The 19,442-nt window shown below is 39.2% G+C and overlaps 1 protein-coding gene across 7 annotated transcripts in view; it reads right to left on the bottom strand.

Moving 5' to 3' along the window:
- Positions 1-1,914: 1,914 nt before the first annotated feature.
- The window catches only part of LOC115376344 (ELAV like neuron-specific RNA binding protein 2), a 175,809-nt gene continuing 158,281 nt past the window's right edge, over positions 1,915-19,442 (bottom strand). For 6 of the 7 annotated variants that reach the window (XM_030075860.1, XM_030075859.1, XM_030075863.1 and 3 more), the window contains 5 exons: positions 13,940-14,043; positions 9,889-10,042; positions 7,406-7,631; positions 6,620-6,658; positions 1,915-4,534 (listed from right to left, as the gene is read on the bottom strand). In XM_030075860.1, coding sequence (XP_029931720.1) covers positions 4,204-4,534; positions 6,620-6,658; positions 7,406-7,631; positions 9,889-10,042; positions 13,940-14,043 — 854 coding nt within the window. In that variant the 3' untranslated portion in view covers positions 1,915-4,203. The remainder of the gene's footprint in view (positions 4,535-6,619; positions 6,659-7,405; positions 7,632-9,888; positions 10,043-13,939; positions 14,044-19,442) is intronic. The other variant, XM_030075861.1, reaches the window with a different exon arrangement.

A 19,442-nucleotide genomic window follows, 5' to 3' on the forward strand; every position in this document is an offset into this window, starting at 1 on the left:
GGCAGACCACTGAACCTATCACGATGAGATATACATCACTAAAAGCTTTCATCTTTCAGAGATAGGGGGAAGAGAGAGAGATGGGGGAAAAAAAAAAAATCAAGCTCCAGTCTTGCTTCAGATCTGACAAAAATCCACAGGTGTTTCTGTCGATCCTTCCGCCATGAGAGACATCAGCGCTATGGGTCTGAAAGGATGTGTAGCTGTCACAAAGCCGCTACTGAGAGAAAGGAGGAGACAAAAGAAGAGAATTTGCACTACAAAACTGAAACTGGACACCTGAGATGTGGAGTACGGCGCGATGCACTGATGGGTCTAAATTTAGCATTTCTGGAAGTAAGAGAAGGTAGTACGTGTCGTGAAATCACAAAGCGGCCAAGTGCAATATCCAGGAGTTGGAGGCTTTTGAGGGTAAAATGTGAAAGAATACTATAATGAATGAAGTATTATGGTACCACAGAGATGCCGTAGCTTACAAATTGTGTTCTCCACATGTAAGAAAACATGTCGGCTGACTGTAGATCCCAGCAACAACCACATCATTAATAGTGAAAATGGAACTTGTAAAGCAAAAATCATATCACAATATCAGTTAAAACAATGGCAGTATGTTTTCTCTCTAAACCCGAATGCTGTTGAGCACAGACAAAACTGCAATCCCCCCCGGAGAACATGAGAGTGGGGATAAGTTCATTGCACAGCGAGATAACAGTAACACTGCTAAACAAATCGAGATGAACTTGAAGAATGCACTGGCCAGCACCGAGCCCAGACCTCAATATCAGTTCAAGTCTTCGGGATTATTTGGATCGTGAGAGGCAAAAAATGCAAACGGCTTCTGCAACTGAACTCTAGAGGTGTTTCTAAGCAGCATAGAGAAAATATCAAGACTGGAAAATAATATGAACTGTAATAAAGGTGCATAAAATACTTAGTTTTAGTGTATTTAGTTATGGTGACTGTAAAGACGTGTTAAATGTTTTTCCAGACACTGAAAAATGAATAATGTGCTCTCAGCGGCAAAATTTCACAAAAGGGTGGTCTGGCTTTTGCACAGTGCTGTATAAATTTCAGGTAAAATCCAGTATTTACTATTAAACTGACTTTCAAAATTTTTGCCATGTCACATTAAGGGGAAAAAAACTTGTCAACTTCAAGTATGGGGTACAAGCTCACCCGAAAAAGCTTTCAATGACGTTTGTAGTAAACAAAGTCACAGAAACCCCCTGTCAGAAAAGGGACTGTAATGCCTTGTATTTTGGGATCGAGACAGTAGAGCTATCAACAGGTCATTCTTGTCAAAGAAAAAAAAAAAACGTAAACTGTGAAGCCGATGTATAGTCTGCACCGACTTCTAATTCATCTTAAGCACTCAAACAGTACAATTCAATTATTACTACAGATTAGGCATTAAGTACATTTCACAAAATAAAAATTAAAGTAAAAACAACAACAAAAAAAAAAAAGGAAATGAACCTCACCTGTCATGACTTAACTGAAACAAACTGGCTATGATGTTAACCACCATGATCGGCCTCAGCGAACGACCGTTCCTCAAAGTGGCCATAAATAAATACACTGGTCAGAACCAGTGTTTTGTTTTTGTTTTTTTTTGCCACTTTGAAGTGAATATTGAATAGGCAAGACGGTGGGAGAGCAGAGCAAATAATTGCATTTAACAGAACAGTGGTGGCTGTTATTTGTTTTGCTAATACTTACACAGTAATTGGGTTAAAAAAAAAAAAAAAAAAAAAAAGATAGGTTCAACAACGGCAATAGTGAAGGACTCCAGAGCAATGATAGAAAAAATAAATTATGAATAACACTTAACATGCTAAACTGAGACCAGTGCTATGTTTCCTTGCTTCCTATAATGATACTAAAGTAATGATGGGATTCATTCACAAAATTGCATTGCCCTTCAACTTATTTATTGATGTACTGAACATGGAAAAAATCCAAAGTATCCAAACACAAAGTAAAGAACATGTACATCCTTTTAAATACTCAACAAAAAGATATATTCTATTCCAAAAATGCCGTGAACCAAGTCAGACTGTACAACTTCAAATAAATAATCATTCTCACATTAAGAATCGAGATAAGAGGGTGGGAGGAACATTTTTTCATGCCGGGCCGTCAGCACAATTTCAGAACCCAATCATGAAGTAGTAGTCTGTTACAAAAAGAAAAGTTACTTTCATTAATGAGAGGGTCAGGCATGAAAAATGTAGCCCCTACCCCACAGCAGCAAGTATCACAAATCATCTAGACTTAAAGTTTAACTTTTACAAGTAACCCAAAGAAGGAATAGATAAACAAGAAAAAAGCAGTTGCAAAGATAATTATATAATGCATAGCACACTGCTCATTTTAAGGGGAAGCATGACTAGTAATTGGTTTAAATACCAAGCAGGATGCAGGTGCAGTATTCAGTGCATCTAAGGCTTGACCAGCCTCCATTTGTTTGTTTGAGATAAGCAAGACGTTGGTAGTCGAACTCTTGCGACCCATTTTGCCATGGTCATGGAACTGCTTCACCGTCCTTCCCCAAAGTGAATAAAGCAATATACACCTTTTTACGATTTTAAAGACAGGTTATATGCATTACGTATATATGAGTATGAAAAAAAAAGGTAATCAAATAGTTCAAAACTGTGGTTTATATCCATTCTTTACCACATAAATATATATATATCTATAATGTTTATATATAAAAAACAAAACAAAAATGTCTATAGTTTCTTAATACCTTTTTTACGAAGCAAGACTATCTACAGACCAAACAATCAACAAATTTGATGCACTGTAATGCTAGTCCATAGGACAACAAATCAAATATTTTAACTGAAGGGAAACAACTGAAATAAAAAGGCAATATCCAAAAAGAAAATACCTTACATACTCCTTAAAAGAAAAAAAGCACTTTGCAATGAAGTCCAAACTAGAACAAAAAAGAAGTTTGCCAAATACTCAACATAAAAAAGGACTTATTTACATAGCTCTAAGCTCAGGAGTAATCCGTTCTTTTCTTCATTCAAACTAGTTTTCTTAAGCTGCTGCCTTCATCGGCTTGTCCTCCTCCATCTTTCATACAAAGTAGGTAAAAACCCTTATTGGCTGATATTAAGACAAAGTCAGTCTAATGATACAGCGTTAAGTACACCACAAAACACCATGAGCTCTGTCTGAAGGGAATCCTTTAGGAAGAACTGATTTTTATCCCCCGTTTACCTTTTAAGATATCTCCACGTTATAATTTTGCATGCACTTTTGCGGATAAACCTTTGTTATTTTTGTCCATTTCGAAATCAAATCGGAAAGCGAGTTGCTAGTCATATAACAACCAGAATGATGGGACGACCCACAGATGATTTTACAAACGAAACCAGCACTGCCATTGATTCTAGAATCTAAAGATAATACAAAGATCTCAAAAGGTATCTTTTACATCATAAATCTCTCCAGAAATTTCAACCACTGCAAACTTTCTGGTAAAGTTCAAAAGCTCACAAGGTGTCATATGAAGATATTTCTCAAAGTATCCAAGTCAAAATATTTTGTTCCAGGTCCAGTAAAAAGTTTCTCCAAATTTTTCTTTTTATAAAAATAGATGCTTTTTAAACCCACATCAAAGAGGTTCTTAGCTCTTTGGCAAGGTACTGCTTTAAGAATTTTTTTTGTCTTTTCTCCATTAATTTTACAATAAGCAACATTATGCAGCCAACCAATAACCAACTCATATTACGATAAACAGAATACTTACAAAATCAACAAAACCGCAAATAGTTCAAAATAAGTACTTGCTAACCACTGAAGGCATAACGCACCTAAGGCAAATCAGGACACAAAAATACAAAGTAAATCACTACACAAAGCCTTACAAGACTGTTTCAAAGCAGATGTGCAACAAAATGACAAAAACATTAGTAACATTTTAGAAGGTCCATCTGTAAAGACAGCAAGAGAATGCAACATCACAGGCATGAAAACCTGCAGTATTTTTTTTCTGTGTCAACATAAAGTATATCAAGAAGATTCAAAGCTTAGCAATGAAGGAAAAGAAAAGAAAATCACATTGTTGAACGCTAAATATTGTTTTCCTTCGTAACACTGATTTACAAAGATGTTTTTACTAATGTAGAAAGTATACGGTCGATACGTTCCATTTTATGCAGTTTTCTAGAAACAATCGAGTGGGTATTAGGCTTTGTGCGTTTTGTTGGTTTTGAATGAGACTTGCAGAACTCTGTCCCCAAGGCGGTATCCATTCAAGCTGGCGATGGCCACGGCCGCCTCGTCGTAGTTAGTCATGGTGACAAAACCAAATCCTTTGCACTTGTTTGTGTTGAAGTCACGGATGACCTTCACATTTGTGACCGCACCGAAAGGCCCAAACATCTGCCATAGGATGCTTTCATCTGCGTCTGGAGCCAGGTTGTAGACGAAGATGCACCAGCCGGTGCCTGCGTGCCCCGGGATGTTGATGCCAGCCAGGCTGGTCACCCCGTCAATGGCCATGGGGGAGAACCTGCTGTAAAAATAGAAAACAGCACGGTTCAAGACCAGACCAAAAGGCTGAACAGGCCTTTTCTAAAGACAAAGGATCATGCCGACAAGCTCAACACAATCTGACAGGTCTCTACAGGCTCCAGTGGTAGCCCTACTTCATTCTGAGCCGTGTTTACACTGCTCTTACACTCCAAGTGTTAAAAATCCTTTAGTTTCACAAACATCTTCGTCATAAATCATTTGATGATCAAGTTCTTGTATGGCAAGTGTGAATATTTTCTCTTCAGCTAGGCAATTATTTATGAAGTCAGCCTTGTCAGGAGTAAGCTGAGCTGTATATCCCAACTGTGCTGCACATAAGGAAGGTTGAAGACAAGATATGTATTAACGTGCTCACTCATCTCACATATCAAAGCTAGAGATTTCAAATCCAACTTTTCCCTCCTACAAGATGGTACACCATCAGATCAGTTTTACTATGCTGACTGTGTGCTGATGGCATACAAAATATTACATATGCCCAAGAGTTACAGGTTGCATGTGCAATGTGGGTATTATCCCATTCTAAATCCAGCCCTTGTGTATTTCAAGAGGGGCAATTCTACAAAAGTGCAAGTTTACTTCCTGGAAAACATACAAATTCTAGCAAATTTTGATGGAAAATACCTCACAAAAAAAAAAAAAAAAGAAAAAAAGTACTTTCTGCCAAGATTACAATAAGATGGCAAAGAAGAGCCCTGGTCTTTGGTAAATGTGGTTTTACATTTTGAAGAAACAAAATCCAAAGTGCATGGAAAGGCCATGAATTATTGCAGCAGGTGTCACATGAGATTAGCTGCTCCAGTTGGCCTCTCAGGGAACATCCACCATGACAGGTGTGCTCCCAGCATCAAGGACCCGGAGAGAGATTTGGCAACCAAGACGTCAGCCAACGAGCAGGGGAGAAGAGAAATCACAAGTCTACTGTCGCCAGTGATGGGCCTTTGAGCTTTTAGGGGATTGAACTTCAATCATGCTCTAGGAAGGCATTCTATGAAATTGAGCTCAGACAAACTGCTATCCTGGTGAATCCTGAAAGGCATCTGACGCAACAAAGTTTAAAAACAGGACAAGACTGTCCATAATAGATCAAGGTAAAAAGGGTGGAGCTCAAAATACAAGTATGCAATTTTGTGCAATAGCGAGTAAGAAGATTGTAAAATTCTGTCACTTGTTATGTAGACAAGCAGCGTAGACAATGCTTTAATCTAGACCCGGTGCTGTGACAGCATGCCAACAAAAGAAAATGAAGTACATTTCACTGTAGCACTAACATTCATTTAGAAACATGAATATGAACATTTAATAATTACCATTATGAATCCAACTGACTATTTTCCTCATATTTAATCTGTTGTACTGTAAATAAAGAGGTCAGAGAGGGCACCCAGTCGAGGAGCATGTTGAGGCAGAGGGGAAGTGATGGCTCAGGGTTACAGGAGCAGGTAAGCCATTTACTGGGTGACACGTGACCCGTCACCGGCAGTTTCCCCTGCCAGCGTGAATCAACCTCAGAGCCAACAGTGCTCGTCCCTAACCTTGTCTTCTTCACTCATACCCTGTCTCCTTCTCTTCCTCTCACACACCCCAACCTCAAAGCAGCACTTGCTGTACGACACACAGCCTGACACAACATGAACACACTTGTGGGCACACAGTGGCGTGTATGCCAGCGTTTGCCACCAAGTCTGCCCACCAAGACGAGCTTCCATCCTGCTTTAAAAGAACTTCTTCTATTGCTGGCAACTGAGATTTTAAGAGTTATTTAGTCCCACTGTGGTTTCAGGAGTATTTATTTTTTTTATTTTTTTTTTTTTTAAATGGAGGGCACTAATGCACGCACACAGTGATTTTTCTTTGATCAACAACCTCATATTGAGTAAATGCCACTTAATTCCACGCGTGCCCTACCTACAAGGACTCGTGAGGCACAAAAAAAAAAAAAAAAAAAAAAAAAAAAAAAAAACACAACCTATGAAAGAAAAATCAGACGTGTCCCCTAAACCTCCTCATGTTAGGTCTGAATTAATGAACACTAAGAAATCTGGAATAAAGTAAATCAATTTACCTTTTGACTCCGTAGGCCATGTTTAGAAGATTGTCCAACCTAAAAAGACACACACACACACACACACAAGCATACAGGTACATTAACTCCAGTATAAATGACGCTTTTCATGAAGGTGATGATGAATGCATTTTTACAAGTATTGCTCAGGATGCTACAGAGATGAATCAGTGGCTCTGTTACCATAGCTACTCAAGTTATTCCCCAGACTATTATGTCCATATTAACCTGACATTTGAACTTGTTTATCTTGTTTATCAATATTCTACCTACACAACAGGACCAACAGGTGGGAAATACTGCAGCAAGGCTTTAGCTTTCATAGTACAATACCTTTTTTTTTTTTAAATATATCCAAGACAGCTTACATACAAGGATCATGTCAATCACTTAAATTAAAAGGCGAGAAAATTCAGTTACAAATTTATTTCCACATTTGTGGCCAATAACAAGCTTTTGTCTATATAATTTTCATTAAACTATCCAGATTATTGCTAATCTCAGATCAAAGTTTGACAAAAACCCCCAAACCCAATGGTGTAGGCCTACATCTGCAACAGGAGGAACACAGCAAAGTTTAAAATGATAATATGGAAATGGATTATTCTGTCCAGAGTACTGATGAGCTCCAACACAGAATATTTTCATAATACTGCAGTGAGAGACAATTCAAATGCTATTTTCAATAGCCTTGGAGAATCAATGATTCAATATCACTAGCAGTATTAACTGGGCTTGGCTCTGATCAGAATTTTTTTTTTTTTTTTTTTGGTGTGCCCCTTTTACCTGAAGCGCTGTGCCTGCTGTGCGAGGGGTCCTGGGTACCTTCGATTGGGTGACTGATACAGCTGGGACAGGAGCGCCTGGCTCGTCTTCTGGCTCGGGTTGTTGGCGAACTTGACTGTGATGGGCTCAGCGGCGCCGGGTGGTTTCTGGCAGTTCAGACCCTTGATGGCCTCCTCAGCCTCAATTCGCCGGTCAAAACGGATGAAGCCCACCCCTCTAGAGACACCTGGAGGCAGGACAGGGAGCACAGAGGCCAGTTAGGCTCAGTACGTCCGGGCAGCCACGCCAGCATTCAACAATCAATGACTTGCACTGAATTCAATGACACAAGGGATATCTGGTATCGTCAGAATGGAAATACAGGGGCAAAACAGGTTCAGCATTTCAGACAGGCTTATCTTAAGATAATTAAGTGTTTTGTATTCAAAATACCATGTTAGTTTTGTTGCTACTATAGCAGCTGTATTAATGACACGCTCCTGGAAAAAAGGTCACAAAAATGCCAAATTCCACAATCAGACAAAAACCTCCAGCAAAAACACTTCAGACCGACAGAGACTGTGCTACCAGTTACATTTTTTAACTGCATGATCTCATCAATGACCCAACCACCAACTAAAATAATGGATTTTACCAAGACTTTATACACAGTGTTGTATCATGTTAATTATAAGGCTGTGCAATATGGACAAAATCTTCTATCACGGTATGGATAATTTCATATCTTGATAATGATATATATCACGATACAGTATGTTTTTTGTAAATTTAGTGAAAGTATTGTCTATGCAAAATAACCACACACCGAGTACTTTTTGATAATTCTGTGAAATGAATACAAATGAATGGCACTCTCTCTTTTCCCCTGACATTGAACACAAGTGAGGTTTGCTTTTGCTTTCAACACTTGCCTTCTATGTAGTTTGCATCTTTTGCCTCTCAGTTCTTCTGTAAGTGGAGGAGGAGGTCTTTGTTGGAGTCTGACGTGGGAACCAGTCTGCTGTGTACTTTGCAAAAATACCGTTTTCTGGTCAATGTCACGTTTTTTTATCCAAACCAAGTCCTCCCCTTCTTAGGGACAAGTGCCTCAACATGTCTTGATCGAGTCCTGCTCTGTATTGGCGCGTTGCTGGGTGTGTCGTTCTGTATCATGCTCATCCATGTTTGTTTGTGATTCAAGCCCGTGTGCAGTAATTGTGCATTCAAGACAACAAGGGGCTCCGACCCAGTGACATAAAATACTGCACTAAGGCGGCTTTTGCAACAACAGCGATGGAAATGAGGAAAATTTATCAATAGACATTTTTCTCTCCTATGATACATAAAATTGCCATACTGCACAGCCCTATTAATAAATTATATTAACAATAAACTATCTCTGCAGTGCCTTTCTTAAAGTTGCTAAGTGCGTTACAAGATCAAAATAAACAGTACAAAGAAAGCTTAAGTATGAACAGTAACAGTTTAAAAGATTGCTCCAGCAATTCTCTGAGAACAACATGGACCTTTAAAGTACATGGGCCCATTCTCTTAACACAAAAGCTGCAATTACTGTCAAACAGCGCATAAGCATAAATAACCAATGGAGACGAAGACGACTGAGTGGTTCAAATGTACTTGGCCGATCACCAATGAGAAATTCATAACATTTTATCGGTCACTGCAACTGTACAAACATCTCAATGTTACACTACATCAAAACTTTGGGTTTTAACTACATTTATAACATTTCTTTGTTGCACATCTGCGTATGCAGAAAATGAGCCACAAAGACAAAAAACAGCATAATGAGTACCTCTCCAAAAGCTACAGCAGCAGTGAGACCACTGAACCACTGAATGATAGTCTAATTTTTCAGAAAAAAGAAATAATATTGAAATCAAAATAAATGACATGAGAGCTTTTTCCTGAAAGAATATTGTACAGATACAGACGCAGCGTTGGGAAATGGCTTGGTAGAAAAAAATTCTGTTTATTAGTATTTCATAAAGCTCCCGTTTTCCACATGGCGGTTGGGAAATGGAGATTTTAACTGTTCTAAATGCATTTTATTTCTTGCCATGAAAACAGGCATTGCAGTTCCACCTTGGGGATGGGAAGAGAAAAGGAGGCGAGCAAGAGAAGGTAAAAAGGCAGCGGGGGAAGATTGGAGAGGAGAAAAGGAATTACCAGGCATCGGGTCCTGTTACTTTACACCCATTTCATATTCTATCCATCTATGCATATTTATGAACACCTCTAGTGGAAAATTGCATTTTTGGGGACCACATACCGCCACCTCTGATGTATTCCTCCGGCCTGGCTGTGGCATTTTGTCAGGGAGCCAGCGAGGGAGGGAAGGAGGGAGGGAGAGGAATGAGGCAATATAATAAGAGTGGCAGGGGACAATAAATAAATAAACAAATAAATAAATACATAAATAAATAAATAAAAGACAGACAGACAGACGTGGGGGAAGGGGGCTGTTGTCAGTTTCCACTCACCGGTCACCTGGTCCACCAGAATGCGTGAGGTAATGATGCGTCCGTACTGAGAGAAGAGCTGCTCCAGTTCTTTCTGAGTCATTGTTTTTGGCAAGCCACTGACGTACAAATTCGCATCTCGGATAGAGGCGGAGCTGGGGCGTGCGTAGGAAACCTGCAGCAGGAGATCGAACACATGACCGCCGGTTTGCTTGTGCAGCACATTAAAGTCATTTTCAGCACAGCACACAGTGATACACTCAACACATTTCTATTATGAATTGGCTGAGCAGGGGGTTGGCTATTCATCACATTTCTTGTCACATTTGTTCAGACTAACAGATGAGAGCGGACACCGTGGCCTATTTCTGGTAGAGAGAATGCAAGCACAAACTGGTCTTTAACCGTAACAAGCTCAGGGCCAATTAAAAAGACGTAAACTCTAAAGAAACTGGTAATGCAGACCGCATGATGTTGTATATGCTACAAATCATACAGCACAGCATGAAAATCACCATGTGAAGTTACTCTTTGTGCTAGTGATCGTAGTATCATTGCTCAGCATGAAGGGGTCTTATGAATTATGGCACCCTTATAGCATGAATAAGTCTTCGAGTAAGGTCGAATTCATATTTAACACTGATATGAATACAGAAGGATATGTAATACTGACTAAGGGTGTAATGCTTCATCTTTTTCCGAGTTCATTTATACCTCGGTGTAATGGTCAGTTTCTTTTGTTTCAGTCTGTTTTGCAAAACCTGAACTGAAAATTTGACTGATACTGAATTCAAGTAACGTCTTTCTAATGTAAACATATCAACACAAACGTCACTGATTAAAGGGGCTTTTTCCAATGTTTTCAAAAGGCTGTGCAACCAACAAACAGAATGGTGCGGCTTGTGGAAAAGCCAGTTATATTAAATAAAATCACAAACCACTCCATGCATGGCTCAGTGAACCAAAATTTCAGAATTATGTTTTTTTTGCTTGCTTGTTTCAGCAGAAAACTGTTACACACCTAATATTGACTGAAACCTGTGAAAACAATGGTGTGGGCTACTTGAGTACAGTACACTGGGTCCCTGTCTCTGCAGTTATTTTGTCCTAAAATGACAGCGAAAGTTAAAAAGTTAAACGGTATCTACAGCTGTTCTGCAAGCAGAAACTCACAATGTGTGAATAAGTTATTTTGTTTTCTCATGGCTGTTAAATCGAGCAGAAGTGCACCAGGAGTTTGTCAGCCTATAAAAGCTGGTTAAAGGCATGCACGGCTTATTTTGCTAAGACATACACCAGCCATTACTTGCCCATTAATAAACTACACACAGTCAATTGTTTTGTCAAAAGACAATGGTGTCTATCAGCATCACCATATAAAGGTAGCACAAAATTACTTATCAAATGCCTCATGCAAAAAACAAACATTAGCGTTACCTAAGTACTTGCTGTCAGATTTAGTTTCACTGATATACTTTCAGTTTCATTTCTTTTTTTGGTAATATGCCATAAATGCTACCTTTTAAGAAAGTTTATAATGTTAGAATGTTAGAATGTGTCAATTTAATTCTGTGTTTATTATTGAAGTTGCAGTTCGCAGAGGTCTTGAGCTGGACTACATTATATTGAGGTGTTTCTAATTTTTTTATCCCTCCCTCTTTTATACAAGATGGGGACAGAATATTGACAGCAGCTCTAAATAAAATGCAGTCCAGTACAAGAGCAGCACTAACTATGAGCTCAATGCCAAACAGAGTTGAATGCACACCTCTATTACTGTGACAAAAAGAAAACCTGAGCATTATAGGCACCAGAAAAGTAAACTTTATGGCAAAACAGTTGGACTGAACTGCATTCGACTGTGCGGGTGTACCTAACAAAGTAGCAACTGAGTGTGTCTATCTCTTTCTATATCCATCTCTATATCTATATTTATAACCATCTATCTATCCATACATACACCCATATGTATGTGTGTACTGTAAACCCAGAACTGTGTTGCGTGAGCAGAGTATGTTGCAACAACTACAATAATGCAGCAAAAAGAAAAGGAAAGAATTACATGAATAAATAAAAAATATTCTTAAGTATCCTTGATCTCCTCTGATGGGTCCTGGGGTGTTTTGCCAATTCAATGCCACCATGCAAAGAAGGAAGAACAGGCAGAAGGAGTCTAGAACAATTTTTTTTCTGTGCTGAATATGTAATTAAAAAAAAAAAAGAAGTTTATTGACTTAAGGGGTTTTCTAGGACAGATGCAGCACTGTTTGGTATAAACTTTCAAAAAAAAAAAAAAAAAATCTGAATATTTGGCTCTGGATAGTCTTAAATCCACTGTTGGGAATTTAACAAAGTAGGCACTCTGAAACTAATCTTGTCCACTGCTTGTCCATGACATATCTGAAAGAGGTGATCCTGCCCCCCGGCACTGGGCCAAACAAACGCGCAGCATACTCATAAATCAACATTTGTTCATAAACAGTCCAGTAATAGAAAACAGAGGGGGACCAGATAGCCATCTACCAGGTACAGTGGATCAATATATCATTACACCCTTGAGTAGTCATAAATTCATTTTCCTCCGTGCACCATCCATCCCTCTTCAGAGTCATGTAGACGTTCATGCACACACATGCAGCCACAAGTGCTCGCACAAACACACAGAGCCGACTTCATGTGCTGATGTGAATGGCTTGAATGATGCTTTTGCTGAGGGAAAGAGTGAGTGAGAGTGTGTGTGTGTGTGTGTGTGTGGGAACAGTGCGGAGTCGGAGGCCGCTGTATCTTGCTTTTGCCTGTGCCTAGTCACTGCAGGTTCTTGTGACAGGGCTGTCTATTATCTGTAGTGCACCATCGCCATATTTAATTACAGTGTCAGGCCTGCTAAATGGTCCTACACCAAGACTCTCTCTGCAATCTCACCCGATGGATTGTATCAATAAAACTCACTCGCTTTAATTAAACCTCCAAATAGGATCCCTTCTGGTGCTCTCCGATCAATGACACCCCCATGGTCTCCACTCCCACAGTTCCCCCTATTCCTGTCCTGAAGGGGAAGCAGACGAGGTGAATGTGAAGCTGAAGCTGAAGCTCTCTCTCCACAGCCCAGCAACTCCCTCACTGTTCCTCCACCCCCACCTCGCAGTCTCACCTTCACACTTCATTTGATGCTAATATTTGCAAAGTATATTCCTCTACCTCACTGGGCGTTATTTGCACTTCTGACAGAGCAGCTGGAGAATTTTGGATGATGTGTGATATATAAAAAAATGCTCCCATGTTCTACTTTCAGAGGTGCGAGCTAAAGAAGGCGAGGCAGAGAAAGAAAAAAAAAAAGCTGTGTTCTGTTTGATTCATGTAAATGAAACGGTGCAGCTAAAAAACATGCCACATCTCCAATCCTCAGTATAAATGTGAAGTAATTATGTATGCGAAACACAATTTGGTGCCACTCAAAGGTCAATTTATTATCACCCAATACATTTTTTGCCTACAGACATTTCCTCTCTTCCCCAATCAGCCTCTGATTCGAGAGTGATCCTGCTAGTTGCCTATAAGGCCACTGTCGAAAATATCACATCTAGTAATTTGGCTCCACCATCCACAAGTCCTGCTGCACTATATGAACCAAATGAGTTTTTCCCACCAGCACATCCAGTCCTACACTGCCTGATGAATGCTAATAGCAGCCACCTCCCTGTAACAGCATCATACAGCAGTGCTACAGCACATGCAACCATAGAAACAGTTCTGCTCTACTTGAGGCCCAGGCAAAGCTGCCTGTGCCCAGATTAACAATAGGCTCCTTTCCCTCCCCTCATTTCTTCCACCTCACTATGTTCTTACTCCAACCAAGATATATGGGTATGTATGTATGTATAGGTGATTTTTGAAACTGACTGTGAATGGTGAATGATTAATGTGGCTTAAATTAGCATACAGTGTTCAGTTGAGTTTAAAGAAAAGGAAAAACATTTGGGGAGGCAAGATAATCAAACAGAATAAAATGCCAGCATACTTGTATTTTAATATGAAAGATGATGACATGTGCCACATTTATTTATTCATTTACCTTTATGGTTTTGGTCTGCAGTCTGAGGCCATTTAAGGTATTAATGGCTTTTTCCGCGTCTTTCGGGTCCACGTAGTTGACGAATCCGTAACCTAGGCTCTGTCCTGCAATCATGGGAACAAAGCAAATCCACAGTCACATTTAAGTGTACTTTCACATGAATGGCTGAACACAAATCATCCAATCAAAATGTATTACCACATTTTAGGATCAAATGTAAAACATCAGCCGTTCACAATTCACTGTTACATGCAACAATGCAGTTTTGCTACAAAAATAAAAAGGCAAACGTCACTCATTCTGTCACAATATACGCAGCCACAGTCACAACCTAAAAATCGTAATCAAGCTACAGCATGCCACGATGCCTCTTGTCCTTTGTACTGAAGCTCAGAGAGCAGAGTATGTTGAGTACAGGAGGCTACAAGGCCATCTCTATCAAATGCCTTTTTGGCTAGCATCTCTAGCCAGCTCCTTGACAAACATGTCTTAAATTACCAACGACAAGCGCTTCCTCTGCTTTCACACCAACTCATCTCTAGCACAGTGCAGCAGCTGAGGCTCAATGTGTTCCCCTCCCTCCACAGTTTATCTCTAAAATGTACAATAGATTGACACCCACTCTTTATGTGCACAGAGGCAATTCAATTTCCTCCACCCACACTGCTGGGTCTCTACGCAATTTCACTGCTGGTCAAGTTCACCAGCGCAAAGCAACTTCAGCAGATTAATACACAAGTGACTTGAATATTATCAAAAACTTCAGTTTTTCGAAGATCAGATGGAAGACGGTATTGTCATATTCCCACAGAATCACATTTAAGCATAGCACAACAAGAGGTTCACCTTAAGAAGAAAATGCTTACATTGATTAATAAATTCAGGTAAAGAGGTATTTTAACTGAGGTGGCTTGTTGAACTTTCAACCTTTTCACACTTGTCAACCTTCCATACATTTTTACTCATTATGGAGGGTACGGCTGGTTACTAGCAAGGACCTCACAATAGATTAAGCATCAAAAAAACATGTGAGACAATTAGGGCTGCAAATAATGATTGTTTTCACTGATTTTTTTTTTTTTTTTTCACTTCATCAAATCAGCTATCATTTTGTTTATCTATGGAGCTGATTCAACCAATGTTTGGGATTTTTACTTGATAAATGACTATCGTCTAATTGTGTCAGCATCAGGTGACAAACTGATTCAAAATTTCCATTCCAAATTAGCAGAACATTTGTACTTAACAGTGCACTAAAATGCAAAGTAGATGTCATATATAACATCATGAAAATGACGTGCATACACAACATATGGACAGAAGGAGCTACAGACAATGCAGGGTTTGGAAAATATATCAAGATACTCAGCCGCATCATTATTTTTTTTGCACAGCTATAAAGAGTGATACACCACCCGTCCTCAATTTATGCCCATCACACCCAGTCAAACCAAACCACATATTCTGGGCCGTCAAGCTATTACAATGCATGGAAAATAAGAATTTGCAACCAACTGTCGGCTTTATCCCGCGAGTAGCACCCAATAACCTATACGCATCCATACTGGCTTTATCTGGCTTAGCACCATGAGTCACTGCTCTCATGGGCCCCTCAACTGTGATCAAGAGAAGTTCATAAACTTAATTTCACCTTCCATCTCAGGGACTACTATAGCCAGGAGAAACACGCCGAGCCTTTGAAATGAGCTGGTGAGATGACACTTTTACTTATGCCTGGAGGGCAAACACAGCTTGCTTCACTGGGTTATTTTACATTGTGTGTGCATGTGTGTGAGAGCTGGCGTACCAACATTCATGTCTTCTTATGGTATGCTTTTAACATTTGCTACTCCTTTAGTTACAATTATGACTATATTGCATGTGATGTATCCAGAGTTGCAGCTGGCAGGAAGGATGGAGTAGATTTGGAGGGATGCACTTTTGAACATGGGACCAGAGTAGCATGGCCTTTAGAGGCAGGAAGGAGACGTCAAGGGTAAGCTGCAGCAATACAAGAACATTTAAAGCTTAGAAGACATGCAGCTCTCTAGTGATTACTTAACGTCCTTACGTAGCACCAGCACACAGATGTAGGTTGGCTTAAATACACTGCCACGGGGCTGAGGAGGAGACAGAAAAGCAACAAAATCTAAAAAGGGGACGGGGCTGTGCGGTGCTGAAACTGAATCAGTACAACATCCCCGTGAAATGATGCTGAAGGCTTTGAATAACAACATCAGGGCCCACATCCCCCCCCCCCCCCCCCCCCCCCCCCCCCAAACTGAATTTAAAACCACTGCCGGAAGGATCGTCTGAATTAAAAAACCTACTGGTTTAAAAAAACCAAACCAAAACAAAACAAAACAAAAAAAACATTAAACCTACTTCAGTTGGCTTGATTAATTGATGAATATGATCAGTTGCTGTTGATACCTGAATGCTAAAATGTACTTATCAGTACAAAACGACAACAGAACAATGACAAAATACAAGGCTTGGCACTGGGAAACAATTCAACCTTTCTCATGCAGTGTTGGGATTTTGTAACCTGCAACCACTTCACAACTAAAACTGAAACTGTGGAAAATAAAAACTGAATTTGGGGGCACTGGTGCATCTAGAGACTTTCACTGACTTCTGTAGAGCTGGCATGGTGAGCTCACACACTGCTCTGGCCTATCAAACATTGGACTCACTTTGTTTACCTCAAAGCTGTTTAATTATTTAAAATAAATTCCCCTTCAGACTTCTTCTAGCTGGCATTTTTGCCCCAATAAAATGGGTATTTTGTTTTAGTATGTGTAACGCCCCTGAAAGACAGTATTAATTTTAGGAGACACAAGTCCACACTTTAAATTTGCTCTAGCACTGTACACTGTGACACACTGCTTGCATGTATTTGTGTGTGCTAGACAGCGACTTCACACTTATTTTGTCAAAGATGTGCAAAAGGGTCCACCACTCAAGATACGAAGTGACCCATGTGTACAATGCCACTTAAGGAAACACATACTGCCCTATTTGCCAAACCAATTAAACTGTTGGGATTTTCCATGGTATTTAAAGTACCATAATGTCATGTTAAGAAGTTACAAAAATGGAAACCGTGTAAAGAACTGATGCACATATGATGCTCATTATGTGCTCTGGTAGCGCTCGGCGTTCAGTGTAAATAATATAGTTTATCTCTGTTTCACAAAGTGTTACACAGGGTTTCACAAAGAAAATATACTGTATTTCCTAAATATATTCTATGTTGTTCACATTATCTATAATACTATGTTCCTTAGATTTTGTGACAGAAATTCATTTGTTTCTGTTTATGAAGAGCCAAACTGACAGCAGCATTCCAGCTAATGCACTCCAACAATACTTTTTTCCCCCAATCACCAACACGGCGCTGTGTGCAGATAAAAATATAATGCAGTGGATTTCCACAGATAGCGATGCTTTAATATCATCCTAACATAAAGAAAAATAGTCCCGTGCAGGTTTAAGGCAGTTACTGTTGTATAATAAGTCGAGATTAACAATATAAACTTGGGCTGTAACCGACTCACAGTTTCCGGAGCGACCCCACCCCCTCTAACAGTGCAACATCTACATTAGGCTGCTTTCGCCATTATTTCAAGCAGTCCTTGTTTTTCCTCCACCAGCTCAGTGGGCGGCATCAGCTTTTCTTTTGTTTGGTAAAGTAGGTATGTCTTTATTTCATGCAGTTGCATGTGACATGTTTTCATGTTGATTATGGGGAGAGCGGCTGACAACGAAGCGTTTGCGACAGTAACTTTGTAAAAGTGAACATCAGTATTGTCCTCTCAGTTCTCCACTTAATTAATACAATTAATTATGCATCCACCAGCTCTAAAAGGATATAAAAAAACTTTATATTTTTCCATTCCTACAGCAACACATTCACAGTGCATTTTAAGAGAATGTGTAAGTGAAAGCTGAACTTCCACCAATAAACTTGATATTTAAAGATGCCATTAAAGCAACACAGAACTGATGAGAAATCTAATTTGGTTCTATTTATACTTTGCTAGATCTGTTCTTGCCTACCACAAATACACTGAAATTGAAAACCAGCCTCAATCATTAGAGACTAAATAAGGTAAACAGAAGCACCATGGTGGGAAGTCTCCAAATACTTGCTGGTGAATTTGGTATACAACTTCAATTTTTTTTTATTCTAACAGCCACTTTAGAAAGGTAATCAACCTTGATTTTGGAGGTCCTATTCAAGAAATCTGTTTGGCAGATTAGTAGCAAGTGATGAAAGGACTATTTTTTTTTTTTTTTTTTAAGTTAAACCATTATCAGCCAGAATCTGTTGATAATCATTTTCTACATCTCCTGTAAACTTTTCACTTGAGATGGAATCAAGGCCTTAAGTATTGCCTCAAGTCATTTTTGCTCTAGGTTGATTTCCTACAGCTTGTTTCATTTAGCTCCTAACATGTGAATTATTTACAGCATTACTTTCACACTTGCTCTGCTAAATGTACCCTATCAAGCGTGTTTATGTTCAATCGTTCAAGCAGGTTGCACTCAACACTGATTTCAACACAATTGCCTGTCAATTCAGCTCAACACGTTTCACAAAATATCAGTTTCTTTTCTTGCATGCATGGCTGAATAAGGGCATTAACTGCATGGACACAGCTGAGCATCACTACTTTCATCACCACTGCATGCCAAAAACCTAAATTCAGCAATGAACACACAGTGGCATTGTCGTGCCACTTCAATTTAAAAGAAAGAGAATATGAAACTTGTATATTAAGCTGCCTGGCACTGGATTTGTTGCACACCAACTGAGCCACTGCTTACTTTTCAGCTATACAGCACATAATAATGGTGTTAAGTGAGTTCTTTATATAGATAAGCTTATAATAGGATTTAGCTTTTTCAGGGTGGTAAGACCGCCCCAAGATACATCATGTGTTGTAGTTATAGGAAATAAGGATAAAAAAGCATTTAGCCCAAAACACTGAACATCTACATTTTTAGACATTACTAGTCGCAGGGAACAGCAGAAACATGCAAAAGACTCCTATGAATACTGGTCAGCCCCATGTAAGCACTGTGAAATATTTAAGATTATGAATATTTCAGAGCCAGAGGTGGTGGTGTGCACAACTTGCATAGAGATGCACCGATTGCAATTTTCTGGGCCAATTCCAGGTTGTTGTCCTTTTTGTTTTTTTTTTTGTTTTTTAAGTCTGACCTGCCAATTCAAATTTTCTTTCTAATAACTATAACTGACAGCATACAAAACAGTTTTAGAACTTCTCCTTAATAGACAATTCAACTGTGTGTTCATAATAAAAACACTGAGATGAAATAACTTAAATTTTATCCAGAACTGCACCAGATTAGGACCTTCTCAGTCTTTCACTCAAACAAATCTCCAAAAAAAAAAAAAAAAAAAAAAAAAAAGTGCTCCAGGTTACTGTACAGAGCATTTTTGCACAAATAAAATCCAAATGAAAATGAATTG

The sequence above is a fragment of the Myripristis murdjan genome, chromosome 18, assembly GCF_902150065.1.
Source record: "Myripristis murdjan chromosome 18, fMyrMur1.1, whole genome shotgun sequence".
NCBI lineage: Eukaryota > Metazoa > Chordata > Actinopteri > Holocentriformes > Holocentridae > Myripristis > Myripristis murdjan.